Raw genomic sequence first — 23,034 nt, 5'->3', positions numbered from 1 at the left:
TGGTGGTATTTTGTTTTATTCTCCAGTTTGTGGTGGGTGTTTGGAAAACAAACTATGTGCTGGAAACATTGGTGTCAGGGCTACAAGCCCGCGTGCTGGGTCTGTTCCTGGGGGAAGAAGAACAGCTCTCAGCCCAGGCTGAGGAAACAGCGCTGTTCTGATAGTCAGGCAGGAAAAAGTCCCTGAATTTGGGTCCTTTCTGGGCCATTGCTATGGGATTTGGGATTCTCTGGGAGTTACGTGTGTGGGTTTATGAACTACAAGATTTTCAGGAGCCTGCAGGCAAAGAGGTTTGATTTGGTACCAACAAAAAAGGGGCTCCCAAAGGAGGTGGTTGTTCTGTGTTTCCATGGGCAGGGCTCACCAAGCATCCCTGCTCTTGGTGCCTGCGCCCCAAGCCCCTGCTCTCTCCCCTGTGCTGCACTGGGATCTCACAGGGGGGAGTTCCTGCGCCTTTGTGATGCTTCTGCAAACAGCACCCTGCCTTTGAAGGTGCTGGTACACAAAGATTGGCCTCAAAATCCATGGCAAAGTACTTTATTTTTTTCTCTTTTATTTTTTTTCCTTGATGCCCAAAGTCCTGTACAATAGTTCACCAGGTGAAGGTTAGAGAAAGTCAATCATTTGCTTAGTTTCCAAGCTACACTGGAAGGAGGAAAAAAAAAAAAAGGGAAGAAAAAAAAAAGAAATAAAGGAAGCTGGAAAGATAAGTACACTCACAAGAAATGCAAAGGATCTGAAGTCTAAATGCATTTAAACAAACTGCAGTGAGCACTGTACAACCTGGCTGTGCTAACTGGAGCAGGGAGACGCTCCCTGGAGCACAGCCCGGGCAGGACCAAACGCTGGATATTAAACGTGTACAAAACCAACCCCAAACCCGCTCCCCCCACCCCCAAGAGAAACCCCAAAATGTCAAAGATACTCTGCAAAGACTGACTCGTACCTCAAAAGGTGTGGTGGGGAATTAAAAGCCCTCACAGTTAAAATGTCCGGATCGGCTGCAGGCAGCGCGGGTACGCCGACGGCTGTGGAGTGCTGCCTTTTTTCTTCCCATCCCATCTTTCAAACCGACGCCTGACCCAGAGCACGGCGCCGAGGCCATCAGAGTCCATTTGCAGCCCCTGCGCCCTCCACTGCGGCGGGGCGAGCTGTCCCCTGAGTCCAAGGTGCTGCTTTTAACCTGAATACCGCACAGTCCGGGAGCAAGAGGGTACGTTGTAAGACAAATCGTACACGTGGAGGGAGGAATTGAGCCAGCAAGGAGAAAGCAGGGCCCATGGATGCACCAGTGCAAGGTGTAGGTCCTGCTACCATGGCTGCAGTGATAACAAAACCACTCCTCCGCAGTGTGACCAGCACCAGCTCTGTGCCCACCACTTGGCTCGTGCAGCCCTGGCTGGATCCAGTGCGGCCAACGGAGCTGGGGCAGAGCTGGTGCCACGGTCCCGGCCAGGGGAAACAGCACGGGGAGAAACGCAGAGGTGGCTCTGCCTGAATGTGAAGTGTTCTGACATCCCTGGGAGGGGAGAAAGTGTCGTGGGTGTTTTTGTATTTTTTTTTTGTAATATATTTTTTTAAATTTATTTTTTTTAACTTTTAATAGAAAAAAAAAGCATGTAAAAATGTGCGCGCAGGGGCGTACGCGCACATACACGGCCACTCCTGCTCTCCCAGCACTCAGCTCCCTAGATTAGAAGTAGCATATGGTGTTATTTGGGGAGGGCAGGCTGGTTATTTGCGGGGGACAGCTCTGGGTACGTCCCTCCAGCTGGAAGCGCTCCGTGCGTTGCTCCCACCCGGCGGTGCAGCCGTGCGTCTGTGAGCTTGCAAACCCCCCCCAGCCCGGCTCCATCGGGCTCTGCGGGCAGGGCCAGGCTCTGCACCCGCTGCCCCCAGCCCCTGAGGGTCTCACGGCTGCGACCCGAGGAGAAATGGCCAAGGGGGGCAGCGAGAGGGTGCAGGGACAGGGACACGATGGGTGCGCACATGTGCATGGCTGCAGCACGGAGCGGTGCAGGACGGGGTGATGGAGGGGTGGGCAACAGGAGCCCTGCTTTGCCAGGGGACCATGGTGGGTGTGTGTGCGTGTGCACACGTGTGTGTTGGCACACTAGGGCCAGGAGCCCGTGGGTGCTGGGTGTCCCTGGGGAGCAGCAGTGGGTGCCCGCTGGCTCGCAGCACGAGGCATTTTGCAGCCACCCCCGTGCCCGTCACCCGCCCGACACTCAGCGCTCCTGCCTGACGTGGAGGAGGGGCATTTACTCTGTATAAAAGGCTGCACAATATCAAAATCCTCTTTATAAAAGAAAAAAAAAAATGCAAAGCAGCACTAGAAAAACCTCGTGTCCCAGCTGCAACTGTCCTCACCCTCACTCACCCCTTTTTTTTTTTTTGCTAACCCTTCATATTACAATTTACCACGTCTCTGCCTACAGAATGCAGCAATACATTCAAAATCTCCCCAACCCCCTTTTTTTTTTTTTTTCTTTAAAACTATTCTGTGGATTTTAAAAAGTCCTTGGAAAGGCGCGATGCTGCCTCACACGTCGGTGCTGATGCTGCGGCTGCGGGAGAAGGCTTCCCGCATGGCCGAGAGCCGGTTGGGGTTGAGCGCCTGCAGGTTGCCCACGCTCACCGGCAGCTCCAGGTCTTCCTGGCTGACGGTCTGGAAGCTGACCCGGTCCCCCCCGTTGTGCAGCTCCTCGGGGGGCTCCTGCAGGAAGAAGGTGGGGGGCTCATACTGCCCGCAGCCGGGGCAGCCGCTCCGGCTCGGCGTCGGCTTCTTGCCGAAGGGCGAGGAGGCGTAGAGGGACGGGCCGTTGGTCAGCACTACGTTGCGGTTGCAGTGGAGCGGAGGGATGTGGGAGTGCACGGCGAAGTCGGGCTCCTCCTCGTCCTCCTCGGACTCATCCTTCTTGCAGCAGTAGTACTGGAACGGGACAGGGCTCAGCCAGGGGCCCGCTGCGCCGCTGGTGCCACCACCGTGTCGCCCCGCGGTAGGGAGGTGGGATCGGGCACGGGCACCCCCTATCTTGTCCTGTCCCCATCGCGGTGCCCTGCCCTGTCCCCGCCACGGTGTACTGTCCCCATCGTGGTGCCCTGTCCCATCCCCATCGTGGTGCCCTGCCCCGTCCCCCATCGTGGTGCCCTGCCCCGTCCCCATCGTGGTGCCCTGCCCCATCCCCATCAAGGTGTCCTGCCCCGTCCCCATGATGCCACGTCCCCAGCCTTACCTGGAGCCTACAGTAGCAGAGGACAGCGATGATACAGAGTAAAATAACAGTCGCTAATATTCCACCTGTGATGACCACGGTCCCGGCTGTCATTCGCCCTCTTCTCCATTAACAGCCTGCAACACAGAGCACGCGGGGTGGTGGGGCACGGTGCTGCCAGCTGTGGGGGGGCTGTGCCTTTGCAGAAGGGTTAGGGCAGGATCAGGCCGGGTGCCAGCACTGGGAAAGCCATCAGGGGAGCCCTCGTCCCCTCTAAATGCCACCTGGCGGGTGGGAGAGGATGGAAAATGCCTGGTGCAGTGAGGGGAGAGATTTACTAAGTGTTAGTGCAGCCTGCAGGTGTGCTGAATAACTGAGCTCGGGCGACAGCACACCTCGATGAGGGGGTGAATGGGGGTGCTGGGACCCTATGGGACCTGCACAAATGGTCCTGCAGTGAAAATCCCATCCTGTGACAACGAGGGAAGCAGCGGCCACCTGTAAGCTGCCCATCAGCTGGCCGAGCAGGGTGCCACGGGGTGCACAGCACTCCCGGATCTCAGCTGTTCTGGGTACCAGCAGGCTGCTCCGCATGCAGGAGGGGGGTACAGGGAAGTAAATCCTGCCCGGTGCCAGCACGGGGCTTGGCCATGAGCTCACAGCCCCCTCGGTGCCCTCCTGGCACTCTCCGTGCCCCGTGCTGGGGACAGGGACCTGCCCTCGGCTCCTGCCTGGAGCGCGGAGCTTCAGGAGCAGCGTCGCAGTAAGGGGGGGGGGTTTGAGCTGTGCACATTTTTTCTCTGAGCCTATAATCCATTTTCCCCATGAAAACAATGTGGTATTTTAATTTGGAATAACTGGAACTGCTAAGTGAGCCTTTAACGATTGCAGGGACGGGCGCTCTCCCCTCCCCTCCCAAAGCAGCGAGCTGCGGTATGGGGTGGATCCGCCTGGTGCGGTGGGGACCGAGCTCTGTGCCTCATTTGGGGCAAGATGAAGTGTTGGGGGAGCACGGGGGTACCCGGGACGGTGCTCTGAGAGCCCTGAGTGTTCACACTGAGGATGCTGACCATCACGGGGACGCTGCCGTTAAGCCACTTGCTTGTTTCTCAGGGTAGCGCCAGCAGCCTCCTCTCCCAAAAGTGCCCTTAGGGGAATTTGGGTGCTAGCATGGTAAAATGTGTAAGGCCCCCAGCCCCGCGCTGAGCAGAGGCTGTGCTTCATGCAGCGTGAGACAAGCCCAAGCCCTGCAATGCCGGTGCAGGTCTTGTGCCGAGCATCCCTGCCCCAGGAGCTCACCGGAGGCTTGAAGTTCCCTCCAGCCGTGCAGAACAAGACCGAGCTCTGCCCCCGGGGGGATGTGGGGAGCGGTGCTGCTGCCTGCACACACCTCTGGCAGCCACGCACCAGCACCGGCATCGCTCTGCAGCTCGAGCAGCCCCTTAGTGCCACGAGAGTCGAGCTGGGAACAGGATAACCGCCATAAATTAAGAGAGGGAGCGAACTCTGACCACCTACCCGACAAGTGCTTTAACAAAGCTGGCCTCCAGCTCGTGAGATCAGGTTAAACCAAAAAAAAAAACCAGCCACCCCAAACCCAAATTGCTTCAGCACCCGAGGAAAAGCAACCGTATCTGTCAGGGATTTAACCTGCTTCCAAAGAAAATAAATCTGCGGCATATTTTCAGGCGCTTAATGTCCTGCTAAAGTTGGGTAAGTGCTGAATGGATAAAGCAGTATCACATTTTATGTCGCTGCTGAGCGGGGCTGTAGGAGCGGGGGGAATTTATACCACCACTGTGCAACGTGAGAGCTTCTCGCACCGCACGGCCACGGGGCAAGTGCCTGGCTGAATCCTGCCCTCATCTCTGGGGCAAAATGCTCTGCAGCGGTTCAGGGGGACACAGCCAGGGGAAGCGTCCTCCCAGACTGCATCGGGGATTTGGGAACTCCTGCTCAGAAAGGGATTTAGGGCCGTGCTGGGTGCCCCTGCGCCTGCGCTGCTCCCGTTTCCATTAAATGGTCGCCCAGGGGCAAGCAAGGGGAGCACACAGTGACAGTGATGTGCTCCGCTTCCCTCCCCACCGGTGCCACCGTGGTCAGCCAGACGTGCCACTCACAGCCACCACTCGACACAGAGCCGGACCGTTTGCATCTTGCTTTTTCCCTCCCGTAACATACTTGTCTGATTAAAGCTGGGTACCTGGAAGCATTAAACTCTCCAGCATGCAAAGGAAAGGGGGGGGAAAGCCCATAAGCAGAACAATTCCTGTCTAGACCTCCTTTTTACATTTGTTCCTAATTTCACGCTCCGCAGGCTCCCAGATTCATATATTTAGTAATAAATATCTTGGTAAAAGGAAGTGCTTTGCAGCTCCGCTGTGGGCTCGGGGAAGGTATGCAGGAGCTCTGCTAGGAGGAGCGCAGGCACCGGCAGGCACGTCCCACGGCCACTTGGCTCCTGCCTTCCCCCTGGGTAACATGAGGAGCCCTCGAGCTACCAGGGATGCCCAAACACCCGAAAAGTTGAAGATATTTCTCTGCATGGCTGCTTCGGGCCGCTCCTGGCTCAGCTGCTTTGGTTTAGGCACCGTCCTGTGCCTCTTGCCTGGTTTTGCCAGGCCATCTATGGCTGCAGCTCTAGGGATGTGGATGGCACCAGCCCTGCAGCAGCTGGAAAGCCCAAAACATGAGCGAATGGCCTTCTCCGCTCCTCGCAGCCTGGAGAAGACACAAGCAGACCTCCCAGCAGCTCCAGCCCCGGTTTGGTGGCTCCTTCCCTTGCTCCAGGTGCTGGAGCCCTCCAGCCACAGCGGGCTCCTGCTGCCTGGCCGGACCCCGCCTGGTGGTGGCCGAGGTGAGGCTGAGATTCCTGTAAGAGACCCTCAAGTGCCAGTTAAACCAGCTTCTGGCGTTTGCAGGTGTAAGGAAAACCTTCAGGCTGGGCTTCTAGACGAACAGGGCCTCCACATATCTCATCCCATCCCATGGTAACACAGTCACCCCAAGGCCTTTTGCACTAGCTGTAAGTGCACTCATGGCAAGTACCAAAACTGAGCCTCAGATTGGTGTGCTGGTCCCACCAAAGCTGTGCCTGCCCCAGGAGACCATGCTTTGCCTGCAAAGAGCCGTGGCCCTCAGCTTGTCCTAGTGCAGCGGCGCTCCGTGCGTCCCCTGCCAGCCCTGGGACCTGCGGCCAGAGGCGGCACATCCAGCCCACAAAGGCTTGCAGGCCTTTTCCCAGCTCTTCCACGCACGGCTACCCCTGATGTCATGCTTCTGATCAAGCCCCGCTTCAGAAGAAAGGCAAAGAGCCCAGCAATTAGAAAAAGGGCAATGGGAGAGCACACGGGGCGTGCAGGATGCCCGAGCTGCAGCTTCCCCGAGCTTCTTGCTGCTGCTGTCCACCCCGCAGCTGGGTGCAGGCAGCATCTGTGACCCAGGAACTTGGCCCAGAGGTTAAAAAGAAATCTCCATGTAATGAACTGCCCTGGGAAGAGGAGACTGGACCTGAGCCCTTGATGCTGCAGTGTTTTGGGGGAACCTGGCTTGCTCACACCTCTCGGTGCCAGCGCTCTGCCCGAGGGTAAACCCCAACGCAGCCAGCCGGAGCAGGGGGAAGCCCAGCAAGCAGCCACCAGCACGGGTGGTGGGAAGGCAGCAAACAAATGAGAAGCCCAAAGCTGTTTGGTGGCAAATAGAGCCGTGTTGTGGTGTTTCCCCCAGTGGCCGTAACCCTGCCCAGTCAATGAACGAGAGCCGGGCTGGAGGAGCAGCAGGGCAGCGTGCCAGCGGGAGGTTTGCACTCGGGGAGCCGGCGGGCAGGGCAGCTGCCAGGAACACGGGCGCAGGACGCAGCTTCCCGGCTGAAACCCACCCCAGGCAGCGGGGCTGCGGCACCGCTCTGTGCTTTTTCTCTCTCTCGTCCCCGTGACGGCAGCACTGCTGGCCTGGGGGCTGATGCTCTGCACAGACAGCAGGGATTTAAACAGCCAGGGTGCACCGCGGGCGGCTGGGCGCTCAGCCCGTGCTCCTCCTGTCCTTCCACACTGGCGTGCTGGATCAATGCATGGGTGATGGTTTGCAGCCACTGCTGCCCCTCTGCCTCCTCAGCACCCATCCCAGCACCGTTAGCAGCTGTCCTGAGCTCCAGCCTGTGTCCTGTGGGATGTGCCGGGTCATTGCCTGCTGCCCTTTGGCTCTGGGCTGAGCAGGGGCTGCTAGCCTCCCTGCTGTCCCCTCTCTGCAGAGCATATCTCTCGGTTTTCCAGGCTCACCCACAGCACCCAGCTGCTCCTGGATGCTGGAGGTGGTGCTGAGGTCACGGTAGCCCTGTCCTCCTGTCATCCTTCGCAGCACAGCTCCTGCACCCAGCAGCAGAGCAGAGGCCGGACACTTCCCCTGCCCTGGAAATGAGGCTTTGTGCCACTGCTGACAGTCCCACAAATAAGCAGGATTTTTGGAAGGGTGTCTGTGGCAATTGGAATGGGCTGCACTGTTTGGGAGAGGCAACCAGGCCGGGCTGGCCCGCACAGGCTGTAACACAGCTGGGAGCTTTTACACCCCATCAGAACGGGAAGCAACAAAACCTCACACCCACCTGGAAGTGCCTGCCCCTTTCTGCTGCCTTTAGAGATGCTGCCTGCCTCACAGCCAGTCACCGAGGCCACTGACCCCCCTCGAGAGGTAGCCCACAGCTCGGCTAGGTCTGCAGAGACCCGGGCGGCTTCAGCCCCAGCCCTCCTGAAGCATCCCCCAAGCTCCTGCTGACATCCGGACCGGAAGCAATCCATGGAGGAGGTGATCGATAGCTGGTGCCCAGTCAATGATTCATCTGCTAGGCTCCTGCTGGCGCAGCACTGAGCTCTGCAGAAGAGCATCCCGGGGCCATCGGGCTCCGGCTCTGCAGGATGCAGCACGGCCACGGACTGTGGCTGCTGGGGACAGGGAGGGCAGGAGGAAAAACACCTTTGCTCCGAGGCCACGGCCCCAAATAGACAGAAGGAGTTTGTGGATTAAAAAAAGCCTTCTCTCTGCTCAGAAGCCGGTCCAATGCTCCCTCCTGCTGGTTTTAGCTCCCCCGGCAAGGAGGCAAGCCTCAAGGTACATCAGGCTGATGCAGGATGAGCACCAGGGCAATACAGGCAGTTTTCATGGATCATAACCCCAGGTAAGCTGCTCTGTGCCCCAGGGTCGCTCCTCTCTGCTCTGCGCCTTCCTGGCCAGAAACGCTCCCGGAGCAGCGCTGATGGCCAGGCAATGGGGACAGTCAAGTGTCACACTGAACCGGTCCTTCCGTCTGCTCTTTTTATCATCCCACGCAATTTTATAGCCCAAAGTGCTCTGTTAAATATTATATGGCAGCCCAAAGACTCAGAGAGAAGCCACTGCTTTTCTGACGAGCTGTATGAGACTTCTCCATATGCTGCGGACACAGCGGGCGCGCGTCCCCGCAGGCGGCAGTGCCGGAGCAGCCGGGCTGTGCTCCTGTGCTGGAACAGCTCAGCGAGAGCAAAACCCAGCAAAGGATGCCCAGACAACTCAGCAGGGACATAACACAGCGACAGCAACTCCGAATTCTGTGTTTTCCTGAACCAAGTATCACAGAAAAGCTTAAAAGAAGCAGGGATTCGTGGGACAATTAGGGATCCCCCCCCCCCAATTACCGTTATTTGTATTTAAAAGGGAGATCAGCTCTTAGTGAGCCTTCTGAATGCTCAGCACACTCCAGCAGGCTGCCTTCAAAGGGAATCGATTTAGGGGATGCCAGCCCCAGCATGGAGCAAGAGGGAATATGTGCACTGCAATAATGAGGCAATAATGTCGTTTAATACAACCTAATCACTCCTAATGAAAAATAATATTTGCACAGCTCATCAAAGCGGTGTTGAGGCTTACTAAGCACAACTCCAGGCACGAATTTAAGTGACTGCAGATGCTAAAAGGAAGGCAGCAGTGCTGCTGGGGAGGGATGGGGGGAAAAATGGACAGTGCCATGGGAACATCCTCCTTTCAGTGCCATGGGACCTTCTCGAAGGTGCCTCTATCACCATCCCAAAGGGACCAGGAAAGGAGTTTGCAGATGCTTCAGCATCGCCTGGAATAAAACAAGGTACATTCACCCTGTTTCATCACCCCGACCTTCTGTAAAACTGCAGAGAGCACAGCTGGGAGCAGGAGGGGACCAGATTGCTAAAAGCGGCCCTGCTGCAGCCCTACAATGGCCCTATGCTAGCACCAGGACAGAGTAAAAAGAAAAAAAAGAAAAAAAAAAAGGAACCTGTATGGAGGTGATGGGATCTGCTATCAGACCACACCAGAGAGCTTTGCCCTCCACAATCCCACCTGTTCCAGCCCAAACAATCACAATCTGCATAAGTACCAGGAATTATTTCCATGCGCCAGCTGGAAAGCAGGCCGTCATCCAAAACACTCTAAAGCAGCCTAAACTCCTTAAAAAAAAAAAAAAAGCAAAAAAAAAAAAGCAAGACAGGCTGTCTTTCCACCCTGCATCATTTAATCTCCTCTTGAATTATGGTTTAGTCAGCCTGAGATATTAGCATGAGAGAGAGCAGGTTTTTTGGTATTAGCAGCTTGAGATAAGCTGCAATCACTGCTAAGTGGGAAATAAGTCTGGGATAGGGACACCCCCCCCACGGAGACTTCTTCTTACTGTAAATCTCGGCCTTGATTTGTACTTTTTCCTGTCCACGCAGGGATCTCCATCACCACCCAGCAAGGAGCAGTCTGCTGAGCAGAGGCTGAAAGATCACAGAGACCCAGTTGTCAGAGAGCTCTGCTGAAACGGTGCAGCAAAAGCAGAAAAAGGGGCGTCTGTCCTTCTGAAAGAGCAGTGCCTCCCAATATTGCTCCGTTCACTTGGCTTTGGAAAGCTTTTAAGTACAGAAAAGAGAAGCTGCTGTCTTGAGAGCCTGATGCTGTGGGCAGGGGACGACAACTGTGGGAGTGGGAGCTTCCAGCAGGCTTTACCAAGTTACTGACGCTGCCACAGAGAACAAGGGCAAAAAATCCCCACAGGGCTCCTGAGAATGTCTCCTGGCCCCGAGACGGTGATGCTGGAGCTGAGATGGGCCAGGGAGCCTCCATCCCCCTGTCCTGGTCCTGGGGACAAGGCTGTGGCAGGCCAGCAGCACCGTGCATGGGGACGGTGAGGTCCTGGTACCCCAACGGCCCTACAAAGCCACGGGAGCAGCACCTCATGGTGGCTGTCCCCACAAAAACTGATGCAGCTGGGGGCATCTGGTGGCTCGGGCCCTGCACAGAACCTCAGCCTTACGGGGAAGCGTTGGAGCAGCCGGCCTGGGGAGACGGATGGAGTCAGCCCCGCGCTGTTAGGGACTCCGTGTGCTGGCGTTTGCCTCAGGTAACCACAACCAGCCCCAGCTGCGAATTCGGCCTTTGTGCGACACCTCAGCCAAAGCCCTGCGTGAGGCCAGGCTTCCCACCTGTCCTCCTGGCCAACGAAACAGTACGGAGCCTGAGAGGCAAAGCTTAGCTGTCCTTATATCCATTTCACAGGCAGGAAAACCAAGACCTGGGCCGGTTGAGGTTCTGCCTTCGAGGCCAGGTTGCGTGAGGCCTGTCGCACGTTTCCAGGCCACGGTGGCTTCCCCCGGGCCAGGCACTGAGGTGGGGGCAGCTCCGTGCTCCTTCCACACCCTGGTGCTGGTGGTGGGGAGGACGAGCCCCCATCTCCCACAGGACCCCTGCGGACACCGAGGCACAGCCGTGCGTCGGTCAGGATGCACGCAGGGTACGCTTCCACCGAGCAGCAAACGCGACAGGCCTTGCTTTTCCAGGAGGTGAGAGCAGAGCTCAGCGGGACGGATCTTGGGCAGAGTGAATATTTGGGAGCTGCCCAGTTCTGCCTCATTTGCTCAGGATTCAGGGACCCGACGAGAACAGGGTGGAAGCAGCAGGAAGCACCATTTCCTTTGGTGTTCATTAAGTGAGTTGAGAGCTCCAGGGAGCATCCCACATCTAGCTGCAGGAACTTGTTTTTTTCCCTATTCGGGGAATTATGATGGGAATGGGTCCCTAGGTCTCTCCTGGTCGTCATGTCCGGGGTGAACCCATCTCGGCTGCCCTGGGGAGCCAGCAGCAGCCAGGGACGGGCCCTCGGGGCTGCCTGAACACCCACGCAGCCCTGCCTGGGATCTCGGGAGAGATACACCTTTCTGCCTTTACAAAAAAAAAATCATAAAAAGGGTAGGGAGTTTCCATAGCTACAGCTTTACATCGCTCTCACAAAGGCTCAGGTTCAACCCATGCAAGGAAAAGCAAGCAGGGTGTTTTTTCCTACTCCAGCCCGGCAAGTTAGCACAGTGCATGAATAAATAAGTGGAGGAGAGAAGAGCTTTTGGAAACACATCTGAATGGTGAGGGCTGCCGCTCACCCTGTGTCTGCCTCACCCAGCACTTGTGTGGGGTCTGAGTTTCCTTTGCAGGTGGCATCGAGCCCCCGGGGCCGGTGCCAGCACCACGCATCGTGGCAAGGGATGTGCAGGTTGATTATGAACAAGGAGCGATGGGCTTCCTTGTTGCTTGTGACCAGGAGTTTCCTTAAAGTCTCCTTATGCTCTCGTTATTTTTTTTTAATAAGGATTTATCATTGCTGCATCAGGGGAATTAATAGGGACCAACAGTTTTCAGACTCTTGGCAACTTTACTGAAACATTTCCAGTAAATTTCCCTTTTTTTTTTCTTCACCTTCAGCTCTGTTACAGCTTTTCCTGAGAGATCAGAGAGGGAAAGGTTTAACTCAAAGGGAGAGAAACCCACCACAACAAAATGATCACAAGCAAAAAGGCAGAAAATATAAAGTAATTCATACAGCTCAGCTGAAAACCATCATTAGCCGAATAAAGAGAGAGAGAAAAACCTTCACACAAATTGTTCCACTTAAAAACACGTGGGCTTAGCAGAGCTGCTGAGATCAAATGTTTGAAATATCGACTGTTCCCAGGGATGGCATCTTTCAGGAACCAAAACACATGCGATGCTGTATCTTTTTTGCCTAGCATCAGCATCAGGACGACGTAGCCGCTGCCTTTGAAATGACTCCACGATGCTGGAGAGGCCCCAGGGAGCGATGCGCTGCTTCGTGCTCCCCGCTCATGGCTCGCTCGTCCTCTCGCCGTGTCCCCCAGGATCAGAGGAGCCTTACTGCTGGCACAGGCTGACCTGGAGAAGCTCGTTCCCAGGCCCACGGGTCTATCCTTGGGGAAGGGACGGGGCAGGGTGCTCCGGCTGCTCGGTGCCTGGGTGTTGCAGCCTCGTTGCTCCTCGTATTTGCAGCAAATCAGCACCCCAGCACGCTGCAGTTCCTGCCTTCCTCACGTAAATGAGGCCTGACTTGTGGCACCCTAAAGGACTGGAAAATGCCAAATATCTCCTCTTTAAAAGCCAAACGTTAGACCAGCGCTCTGAATCACCAGCCTGCCCTGAGCAGCGAAGCCCCTGCATGGCTGCCATCCCCTGGCCCTGCTTAGGGGCAGTCTGGCTGGGTACCAACAGCAGCCATGCCTCCCCTGGGATGCTCTGTGCTTGGGGGTTCGGGTCACAGCAGCCCCGTGAGGGTGTGCATGCAGGAACCCATCCACTCAGGCTTGCACCCAGCACTGCCCCCCTCCAGCCTCCAAACCCTACCCCAATTTCACCTTTCCTCACTCAAGCCCTGAGAAAGCTTGCTTCACTCAAACAAGTTAGCTGGAACTCATTGGGAAGAAGGAAGGAGGTATTGCTAAATAGCTCTTCACACCCCAGAGCTAATAGTTCAGCTGGGACGAATTGGGAACTAATGACAGCAATAACAAAACCTTTCATTCCCTGATTTCCTGAGCTATCTAAATGTCACCCCAGCCACGCTGATGCTGGTAGTACCACAACAAGCACTTATTTAACAGCCCACCCCAATAGGAAACCATGCATAAAGCTGTTTAACAGATATGTTTAGGTCTTACAAAACCCAAACCTGCAGGCGTGTGCACCTTCACTGCCCCTGCCTGGGAGACCGGAGCTCCTCGACACGCAGGTGCCTGGCACGCGGCGGAGGGCTGCCTGTGGGAGATGCCCCTCGCAGGGTTAAACCGACCACAGGGCTCCTTTGGGAGTCAGAAATGCTCTCACCGTTGTCTGCAGCCCCAGCCTGTCGCTGTCCGGTGAAACACAGCAGCCCTGGGCAGTGCCCTCGTGAGCACAGGGCTCAAAGCACAAAGGTGAGCCCACGGCTGCTCCGTGTTGGGGGTTTCTTCTGCACTCGCAGGATGCTTCAGTTCTGCTTCGGGTTGGTTTGGCTGGGATACTATGAAATTGGGCAACGTTGTGTTATTCACACTACGATGTTAGCATTCTTGTCACACAAAGCACTTTTTCTTTTAGGGTTCCTGTAAATGCTCTCATCTGTACTCATTTTTGGAAATCTTCTCTTTTCGAGCAAAACCCAAGCACTGGTTACAGAAAAAGCATTTCAGCATTTGAAGGTTTACACATTTCTGTGTCTGGGCAACTCTAATCCTCTGCAGTCAGCAGCACTGCCACAACCCAGCAATATTTATGTTTTTTATTTGCTTTCAATCAAGTCAGACAATATTTTAAGACTTGCCCTTTGTCTGCCAATCCTACCAGTCAACAATACATCATAATATTTACAAAAGTATCCAGACAGCAAGTAAGATTAGTACTTGGTTTCTCAGAATCTGGTATTATAGTCTTGTGTTTTCTATAACCTATTCTGTTTTATTTAAAAATAAAACAAAAACAAAACTACGATGCCAGAAACTCAAGGGAAAATATGCACGACCGAGAAAATCCCACTTTCTGTGGGCTGAATCTGCTCCCACGAGCCACTGTGAGAACTGGGAACTCAGCAATACTAAACTGTCGCAAATCAGAAAAAAAGCAAGCTGGAGCTGTCTAATATTAATTGCATAAATATTTTCCTTGCCTTTATCCCAGAGGAATATGCCTGCCCATGGGATGGGACATCCAGCGCTGCCCTGGGGGGACGCAGGCAGGCGTCCACTGCAAGGAGCAGCCTGGTTCAGCCGTGCTCAGGAGATGAAGGCAGCCAGGAGATGCTGCCCCTGGGGGAATCCTGGCTGCAGCTCTGCCAGGAGGCACCCCTGGCACTTCGAGCACCCAGATTTAGGCACGGCAGCTTTGTGTGTGCGAGGTACCGAGTGCCCCGGGGGCTCCTGCCCATGCCGCAGTGAGCTGAGCCACGCTAGCACCCCGTGCTGCACCCCAGAGCTCAGTCCTCCAGGTACAATAAAGTAAATTACACCAAAGTGACAACCAAAGCACAAAATTTGCCTAACTGCAAACCCAATCAACACTTATTATCCTCCCATTCCCACCCTTGCTCCCACTCTCACAGCACGGCTATTTTTCCCCAGATCCCCCTGCTAATCTTTCCAGGGCTTAGCTACCTGGCAGGCAACACTGATCAGAGTAAGAGAGATCCCCTTCCTTCCACATGAGAGCCTTATAAATGAGATCCCTGCAAATCCTGGCTTGCGGAGGGAGACCGGGCAAGCTCCCTGCCCTCGAGGCCGCACAGCTCCCGGGCTGCTCCAGCAGCTGGGGTGCTGAAGCCCTTGCTCAGAGCCGAGTCTCTGGCTGCATCAATACTGTATTTTTTCCCCAGAGGGAGCCTAGCTCGCATTTCCACAAAAGGCATAATATCTTGCCGTCTAACACACATGTATTTTGTTAACTGCAGAGTGGCAACGTGCACGCTATTGTACAGTGAATGATTTCTACAGCTGAAGTTGCAGCGGAGTCAAATTGCAGCAATTATTGATATCAAAGGAGAGCCGCTACTGACTGTCCATCCACCTAAATATTTAAGAGCTGGCCGGGTTTTTCCTAAGGCAGCCTGGCCTTTCCCAAATAACCCAGCCCGTAACAGCCTCAGCGTGCTGGCTGCCGCTAGAGGGATGCACGGGGCTTGCAGGGCGCAGCGGGTGCTGGCGGGCAGAGCCCCAGCATCTGCACCTTGAGCGGTGGATGCTGGGCCCAAGGAAGGGTGGAAAGCCAGGAATAACAACGTGCAGCATTGTCTGCAGGAGCACGCCAGGCCTGACAGGCAGCCAGCGAGGGGGAGCCTCCCCGCACCCAGCAGTTTGCAGTCTGGCTATAAAGGGAGACGCCAGAAACAAAAAAAAAAAAAGAGAGAGAGTTCACGGTTTGCCAGAGCTCGGGCAGGAAAACCCACGACAGATCTTGAAGCAGAGCCAAATCCATACTAAGAGCAAAGGGGATCCAGCCTTAAATGCAAGGCAAAGGCAGGGCAGCTCCCTGTGCTCAAAGGGGAAGCACACGGGGAATTCGGAGCACAAGCTCTGTCCCTGCCAGGCACCTCGGAAAGTACTTGCTGTTTCCTGGGGGAAAAAGGCAAACAACCTGGGGGAGAAGAGGTGGAATACTGGGAATGAAAATGAGCCAGGCGCTTTGCAGGTAGGCTGTTTTTCTCACAGGAGATGGGGCCTCTAAGCGGGTGGCTTAGCAGAGCTACAGCTCGCACGCTGGAAAGCGGCCGCTCCGGGGACTCGTCTGGCCCGTGCCTGTGAGCTCCTGTCTCCTGACATGCCTGGGCACACTCACAGCAAACACCAGCCTGGATGGCCTCTGTGGCATCTTCTACAAGGAATTCCAGGACATCTCCCTGCTGGGGCTTGCAGCAGCCTCTGAACGTCGAGACATTTTGGTCTGCTTCAGCTGGAGCAGCCCGAGTCAGGGCGATGCCGGGGGACACGACGACTGCTGAACCAGTCGCATCCCCTGGCAGTCTGGGTCTTCCTCTTCCCACAGGCGGCCTGTTCCTTTCATTAATTTCATTAATCCTCCCCTTTAACCTCAAACAGTGAACCACTTGGTGAGTAAAGAGACAACCTGGCTGTGGCTTTGTGCCCCCATCTCGCTCACCCAACATCCCCCACAGAGAAAATCAATGGGAAAAGAGAACGTGAGAGGTAGGAGAACGGGATGCGATCTCCCCATCGCAGCTCCCCAGGGCACGTGAAGCAGCCAGTGAGAACGGCTGCTGCTTGCCCGCGGCCAGGGTAAGAACCAAGGAGAGATTTCTGCCATGTGAGGCTGGAGTGAGTGGCAGCAGAGCCACGTCCCCTCTGCCACGTGCCCTCAAGTCCTTGTCACCTGGCTGAGGGAAGGGGATGCCAGCTGCCACTACGCTTCTGCAAAAATTCACTCGCCCTTCTTTTTCTTTTTCCTTTACTTTTCTCCCCCTTTATTTATTTATTTTTAGTACGGGTGTTATTCACTGACCGGGGGCATGTGCGCCTCAGAGCATCTCCTGCAGCAGGCACCGAGGAGCCCCCTGCCAGCCTCCCCTCGCCCTGCAGAGCCCCCTGCCCCTCGTCTCCAGTGCTCAGCGCTGACCTTACCCCCTGCAAACCACAACTTCATTATTTTCAGAGCCTCGCGGAGGATTTTATCTCGCCCTCTGCTAATGTGGATCCTACCATCCAGTTATGCTGACCCGGGAAACATTTTTACTGCAGGACTAACGGTGGGCTCCCCTACACCCCTCCCCGTGCCCCCAGCCTGCTGCTCCCACATCAGGCACACGCTGCCGAGGCTTGGTCCGACAGCACTGAAGGAAACAGAAAAATCTCCGTACATTTTCTGCTTGGATCAGGTCCCTGGCTTGCCAATCACGGGCTGAGACTTGCTTTTGGGTTTCTGCTAACTTTCCTCTAAAACAGCCCTCAGAAAAAGGCAATTATCACAGGGCCATTAAGGCTCTCCCCATTGCACGGCCAGATAACTCGCTTGGAGTCTCTTGAAATAACCTTTAAACAATGGATCCTGCCTTGTTTGCTGAATGTTTCCGAGCTCAACGGTAATGCATCCAGATGTCAGCCGTGTCTCCTGTAGGCCTAACTATTTCTGGAAACACACCAAGGGCAAGTTGTTTGGGTAATGTCAGATATTGTTGCAGAGAGAACGTGACAAGTTCCCGGCCCTTCGATAAAAGCCGTGGAGCACGGAGAGGCTGCTCGGGGTGGCGGGGCTGGGGGCGCAGGGCTATGGCAGGACCCCAGCCCGTGTCCCTTGCCATGCCTCGTCCCCTGCGTGATGCTGGCCGGGTACCAGAAGCTGGGGAGAGCCTGAGCTTGGCAGGCTCAGGGCTGCATGCCTGGTGCTTGTTGCTGCAGGTGGCTTTGGTCCTGGAGGTAAGAAACAGGAGAGAAGCACTGGAGGCAGCCGGGAGGGGCTGAGTTACCCGGGTGGCAAATTTGGGGAGCAAGCCTTGGCTCATCCTGTGCTGTTATTGGGAATGAAGCTGAGCACCGGCCCTGACCCGTCGCAGGTCCCTGTTGCAAAAACCCTGCCTGAAGTGAGGGAAAACCAAACGCAGCCCCTGACTCATCGCCGGCCTCCACCCCGCAGCCTGCACCAGCACATGGCCGGGGGGGTGCCAGCAGCTCCCCTCCATGAGAAATCCCAACCCACGGCCACGAGGGACGGGGTGACATCAGCTGCGCCGGGACTGCCAAGTCCCAAACCCCTCGTGCAAACATAAAATGAGCTGGAAGCCAGGAGGCTGAGCTGCCTGTGCCCAGTGGTGGCTTTGTCACCTCGTCTCCGCTCTGGCCTTCCCACGGATGTCTTCACCAGCAGCAGCATCACGCAGGAACGCATCACTTGGTCTCTGCAGAGCCAGCCCTTGTGACTTTGGCCTGATTCAGCCCCGTTCCTTGTCCCCCCACGCTGCCTCTGACAGACACCTGGCGAAATGCTCCATCCACAGGGTGAACTGCATCCATCCAGGTCCTCCCGCTGGTGCCCTGACCTGCTGCTACCGGCTCCTGGCTCACATCAAGCTGTCCGAGGACACTTCAAAATCTTATTACGACTTTTCACTTTTCCAGCCTTTTCCCCCCTCTGACCTTTCCAGCTGACCTCTGTGCAGGGCTGTTCTGGCAGGCCTCAGAGGGTGCTGAGGTCCCAGCCTCATCTGGATTGACCCCAGCCGTGATCCAAAGGCAGCTGGGATGTCTGGAGCAGGTCAGAGTCCATCACCCGGCATATTTTTAGTCCCTCTGCCAAGCTGTGGTGCTAGAACATATGCTTTTTTCTCAGGCAAAGGGTGAACAAATCCTGCCTGCCGCAATAAATTAGCTCACGAGGAGAGAAGGAGATAGACAACACGGGGAGAAGTGTAAATTAGAACGGGAACGAATTGCAAGTTCAAGCCCGGCACCTGCCACCTCCCCTCCATCCCTCCCCTGCTCTTCTCCAGGGCTGTCACATCACAGCCGTGCCCGCGGGAGCCCTGCCAGCAGCACGCACCTCTTCGCTGGCCACGTCCTAATCCATATCCACGACAACACGACGGCCAGGTACCCGAGTATGACGGGCAGGAAGGTTGTTACTGTTCCTTACACCGCCGCTAACGCAGCTGGGCACCGTACAGCCAAATGGAAAGCTCCCAGGTAGGTGAACACCTTGCAGCTGTGAAACTCCCCACCGAACGCCGCGCTGAGCACTGAGGACGTGTCCTGCTGAGCCCAAGGACCAGTGTCACAAATTTCTTTGGGCTGCGAGGATGCAGCCAAGCTCCCTGGGCTGAGCACAAATGCCCCAGGGCATCCCGCAGGTCTCTGTTACTTCTGAACGTGTTCTGGGGTGGCAGAGCCCCTGCGGCCAAACCTGCAGGCTCGGCTCTCGTGTCACCTACGTGAGGGTTTGGGCTCTGCTGCGACTGCAATGCAAAAGGGTCAGGGGGAGACTTTGCAGCTGGACCTATCCACCAGGCTCTGCTGAAAGCAAACGGGGGCTTGGCGGAGCTGCAGTCAGTAAACACGGCGCTGGGCATGGTCTGCATCCTTCGTGCGCAGGTAGGCACACGCACGGGAGAACCACCTGCGTTAGCAATCCGCATTACTGATGGAAAACAGGAACAAGCCCAGAGATGCTGTTTCCTTCCTTTCCCCTCACATCCACTCATCTTTCGTAAGCAAACCCCAATGTATTGAGGGGTGATAAATCAACATCAGTCCCTCCGGGGGGGGATTTTGTTGAATTTCTTTATCTCCTTTGAGCACCGGCACTGTTTCCTAAGACTTATGCACAGGAACGCTGACATGCAGAGGAAGGAGGTTACGGTTTAATTACAGCTGCACGCTCTTTAAGGTGTTTAAAATCTCTTTTCACCAACTGACAGCCGTAATGTATCTTTCTGCTAATTTCAGCTGAGAAGAAAAACAGCCATAAAAGGCTGCAAACAAGCCTCCGCTACTCACATGCCATCACAACGGGGCAAGCACCTGAAGACAGCTGTGTGGCTAGCTCAGGCACATGGTTTATGCGCAATTTACATAAACTCTTTTCCCTTAACAGCATTATAATTTCGATGCTTACTCAGTGAGGACATAAGACGCGAGGACTGAAAACCAATCACGCCGGGCACTGCTGCTCGAATGAGGTCACCGAGGAGCACTGCCTGCACCCCGAGCATCGGGATGCCAGCCAGGTTTCCCAAAATGACAGACATCCATCATGGAAGACCTGAGCGCACGGTTTCACCAGCTAGGTTTTATGCTGATTTCACCGCTCGTTTCAGGCTGGAAGACAATCTGTTGAACCTCAAAGTGCAGTCTTCTCTTACCTTTAATTTATTCTGTCAGAAAACTGTCTACCTTAATGAGTACGAGCACACCCCCACTGCCTTCCAAGTTTGGTGATCTGTTATGTCAAATATAAATAATCCTGTCTGAAACCACTCGATACGGGGAAATGAAAAGCCATCTTCCCTCGGGGGATTTCTCTCCCACGCAGCCCCCCCATCCTGCAGAGCGAACGACGGCCATGTGCTTCCGCGAGCTCAGCCCCAGCCAGCTGCTGTATTAAACAAACCCCGCTACGAGCAGCCCCCAGATAATTTTGCCGTCCCCTTCCTTGCAGCCACCTTTGCATTTCTTTGCTGTGGGTGAGCTTGGGGGGCCGCTCTGCTGCTTAACTCAGCTCGGGGGGGGGGGGTCCTGTGTCCTTCGGAGCCAGGATGCCAGACAGGAACGATCCCTCATCCTGGCTGCCTGGTTCCTGTGTGAGATGCCCAGAGGGGGGTACCCAGAGAGGCCGGATTTGTCCCCACGCCACGTGCAGGAAGGAGGACGAGCTGTCCCCAGAGCGAAGGACACGACCTGAGCACCCAGCCAGGGCACGGCGTGGGGGGCATCTCCCCCCCCCCCCCAACCCTGAGAGAGGCTTTCGCGTCCTTCCTTCTCCAGAGCTCAGGCTTTGAGGCTGGCGATGCTGTAGGAACCAGCAGCACCGAGCCTGGAGCACCCCGGTGTTTTTCATCCTGCTCTAAGGCGGTCGGGCTTGACCGGTCCCCCAGAGACAGGTTCTCGGAGAGCGGATGCTGGGCAGTACTCAGCCCCTCTCCGAATCCCCTGCCAGCCCCAGCGCCGGAGCCAGGGCTCGTCCTCTGCCTGCTCTCCTTGTGGGCATCCCCCAGGGCTGGGGGCTAGCAGCCGGGGCCCCACAGCCCCAGTCCCACCCCAGCAGAAAACCAGTTTAGGATGCACCGGGAAGAGGAAAGGGGGAGAAGAGGAGGAAACAGGGGAAAAAGGGAAGACCCCCCCCCCCACCCCGCGGCAAAGGACGGGGCAAGGTGCCATCCCTTCTCTGCCACCCTCCCAGACCCCGTTACCTTCGCTCGGGGGGAATCGTGCCGGATCTCTCAGGTGAGGACCGCGTCTCCCGAAGTCTCCGGCTCGGAGCGCATCAACGCAGGGATCGAAAACAAGAAAGAGTTAAAAAAAATAATAATAATAATAATAAAGGTACTAAGAGAAAAATCAAAACCAACACGAAATAACAACAACAAACAACAAAAAACAAAAGACAACGAGAGCAGCGCCCAGGCCGAGGCCAGCTCAGGGTGCTGAGCGCAGGAGCGGGCGGCGGGCACCCTCTCGGCACACGGCCGGTGCCGGCAGCCGCGGCGGTGCGGGGGGGGGGGGGTGGGGGGGGCTGGGGGGGGGTGGGAGCCGCTCCCTCCCCGCCGGGGCCGCCAATGAGGGCGGTGCGGAGCAGCGCTGCGCCCCCCCCCCCCCCCCCCCCCAGCCCCGGCAGCACGGAGCGTGCATGCGGGGTTCCCCCCCCCCCCCTCCCCTTTCTTCTCCTCCATCCTCCCCCCCCCTCGCCATCCCCGCCCTCCGCAAGCCGCCGCCGAGCGGGAGGTGCTGGGGGGTTCCCCCCCGCGGTCCCCCCCCTCTTGTGCTGTGGAACCCACCGAGATGGAGACCCCCCCCCCCCCGCATCCCCCCCTTCGGCCCCAATGAACCGGGAACCCCCCCCTTTAATGGGGTCCGGTTGTCCCTGCATGGTGCCTGGGAGCCTTCATCCCCGGGGCAGGGAAAGCATCCTCCCCCTGCGAGGGGGTGGGGGGGGGGGGGGGGAAAAAAAAGAGTGACCCCCACCATATAGCCCATTCAGCCCCACAGGCATCCCGTGGCTTTTTACGTTACGCGGCTCTGTCCCGGGGACCGTGCTGAGGTTTTTGCCCTCTGGTTTCGGTGGCAGCATCTCCCCGCGTCCCTTCCAGCACGACCTCAGCTGCTTTAGAAGTCCTCGCCCACAGCCGTCTCTGAAGGTGCTGGCCCCGTACACGGCGCGTCCAGCGGCTGCAGGGGCGGCCCACGGGGTTTCATCAGTGTCAGGGTGGTATCACAGAACGCTTGAGGTGGAAAGGGAAAAGGTGATTGTGTCCCAGAGCTGAAGGGAGAAGCACTGGGGGGCAGAACCCGGGAGAAAACCTGCCGACTTGAGTCGCAGATTGGAGCCCCCAGAGCCCCCCGGCACTGAAACCACTGTCCCCTGTCCCCAGGCTGCTGTGACCGGGGAGCGCGAACTGCCCCAGCTCTCCCCCTGCCTTCCCCCTGCAGAGCCGAGCAGTGCCCGCGCTCCCCTGGGCACATTTTGGGAGGCTGTGACGGCCCTGCCGAGCTGCACCCAGCGCCGTCAGCCTGGGCTGCTGTCCCCTAAATGTCTGAAAGCTGCTGGGCTCCTGCGATGGGCAGGGACCCTTCTGCAGGCCACCCTCCTTCCCCCTTGTGATAACGCTGGGAGATAAGCGCCGTCATCCCGGAGCACCTCTGCCCATAGGGACGCATGGCTCTTGTCTTGCGGCGCTGATTTCCCTGGCCTGACTTGTGCCTGTGGTCCCAAAGTTGTTCGTAATGGCAAACGTCATTTTTCTCTTCTGTTTGAGCCCACTGACACTCGTTCTGTCCTTCTTGACTGATGGGAACAATCAGTTCCCGGCCCTTTTATAGTGCATCTGCTCTCCTTGAGATGCTATCGCTTATAGCACTCTTTTAATCTATGGAGAGGGAAACAGTTGCATTAAATTAATTGCTCCCTAAATAAACTAATTACTGCCAGTAATTTCAGCACACTTTGCACGCAGTTCAGACGCCTGTGCACAGAGCTGAAACACAAGCCATCCAGTCTGACAACCAGAAACGAAAGCAAGGGGACAAAACGTAGGTTATCTTTAGAGGGTCTACTTCGGGCTATTCTTGTTTAATTATCATAGACTGTATTGATTAGTGCTGAACCGTCTGTATCACGGTTCCTCTTCAGCTTTGCTTCAAGTTTGCTTGGACTACGTGCGGACCATGCTGAAAAGCTATGCCAAGAAAAAACAATTCTAGCTTTTTATTACTTTTATGGGTCAAACGTCATTGTCTAGCAATTTATCTTTGTATTTTTGTTCAGAAATATGAAAGATAGAGGTTCTTTGTTTGGGCCATTCATTTCG

General features: G+C 56.1%; 1 protein-coding gene across 1 annotated transcript; it reads right to left on the bottom strand.

The window, feature by feature from the left end:
- Positions 1-521: 521 nt before the first annotated feature.
- FAM163B (family with sequence similarity 163 member B) lies at positions 522-21,209 on the bottom strand. The gene is made up of 3 exons (XM_048056942.2): positions 20,920-21,209; positions 3,237-3,352; positions 522-2,932 (listed from the first exon to the last, which is right to left on the bottom strand). The coding sequence occupies exons 2-3, from the start codon at positions 3,327-3,329 to the stop codon at positions 2,543-2,545; spliced, it is 483 nt and encodes a 160-aa protein (XP_047912899.1). The 5' UTR covers positions 3,330-3,352; positions 20,920-21,209; the 3' UTR covers positions 522-2,542.
- Positions 21,210-23,034: the final 1,825 nt, after the last annotated feature.

Source organism: Anser cygnoides, chromosome 20 (genome assembly GCF_040182565.1).
Source record: "Anser cygnoides isolate HZ-2024a breed goose chromosome 20, Taihu_goose_T2T_genome, whole genome shotgun sequence".
Lineage (NCBI taxonomy): Eukaryota > Metazoa > Chordata > Aves > Anseriformes > Anatidae > Anser > Anser cygnoides.
The sequence above is the reverse complement of the archived record's forward strand: the minus strand, read 5'-3'. Positions and strand labels throughout refer to the sequence as shown.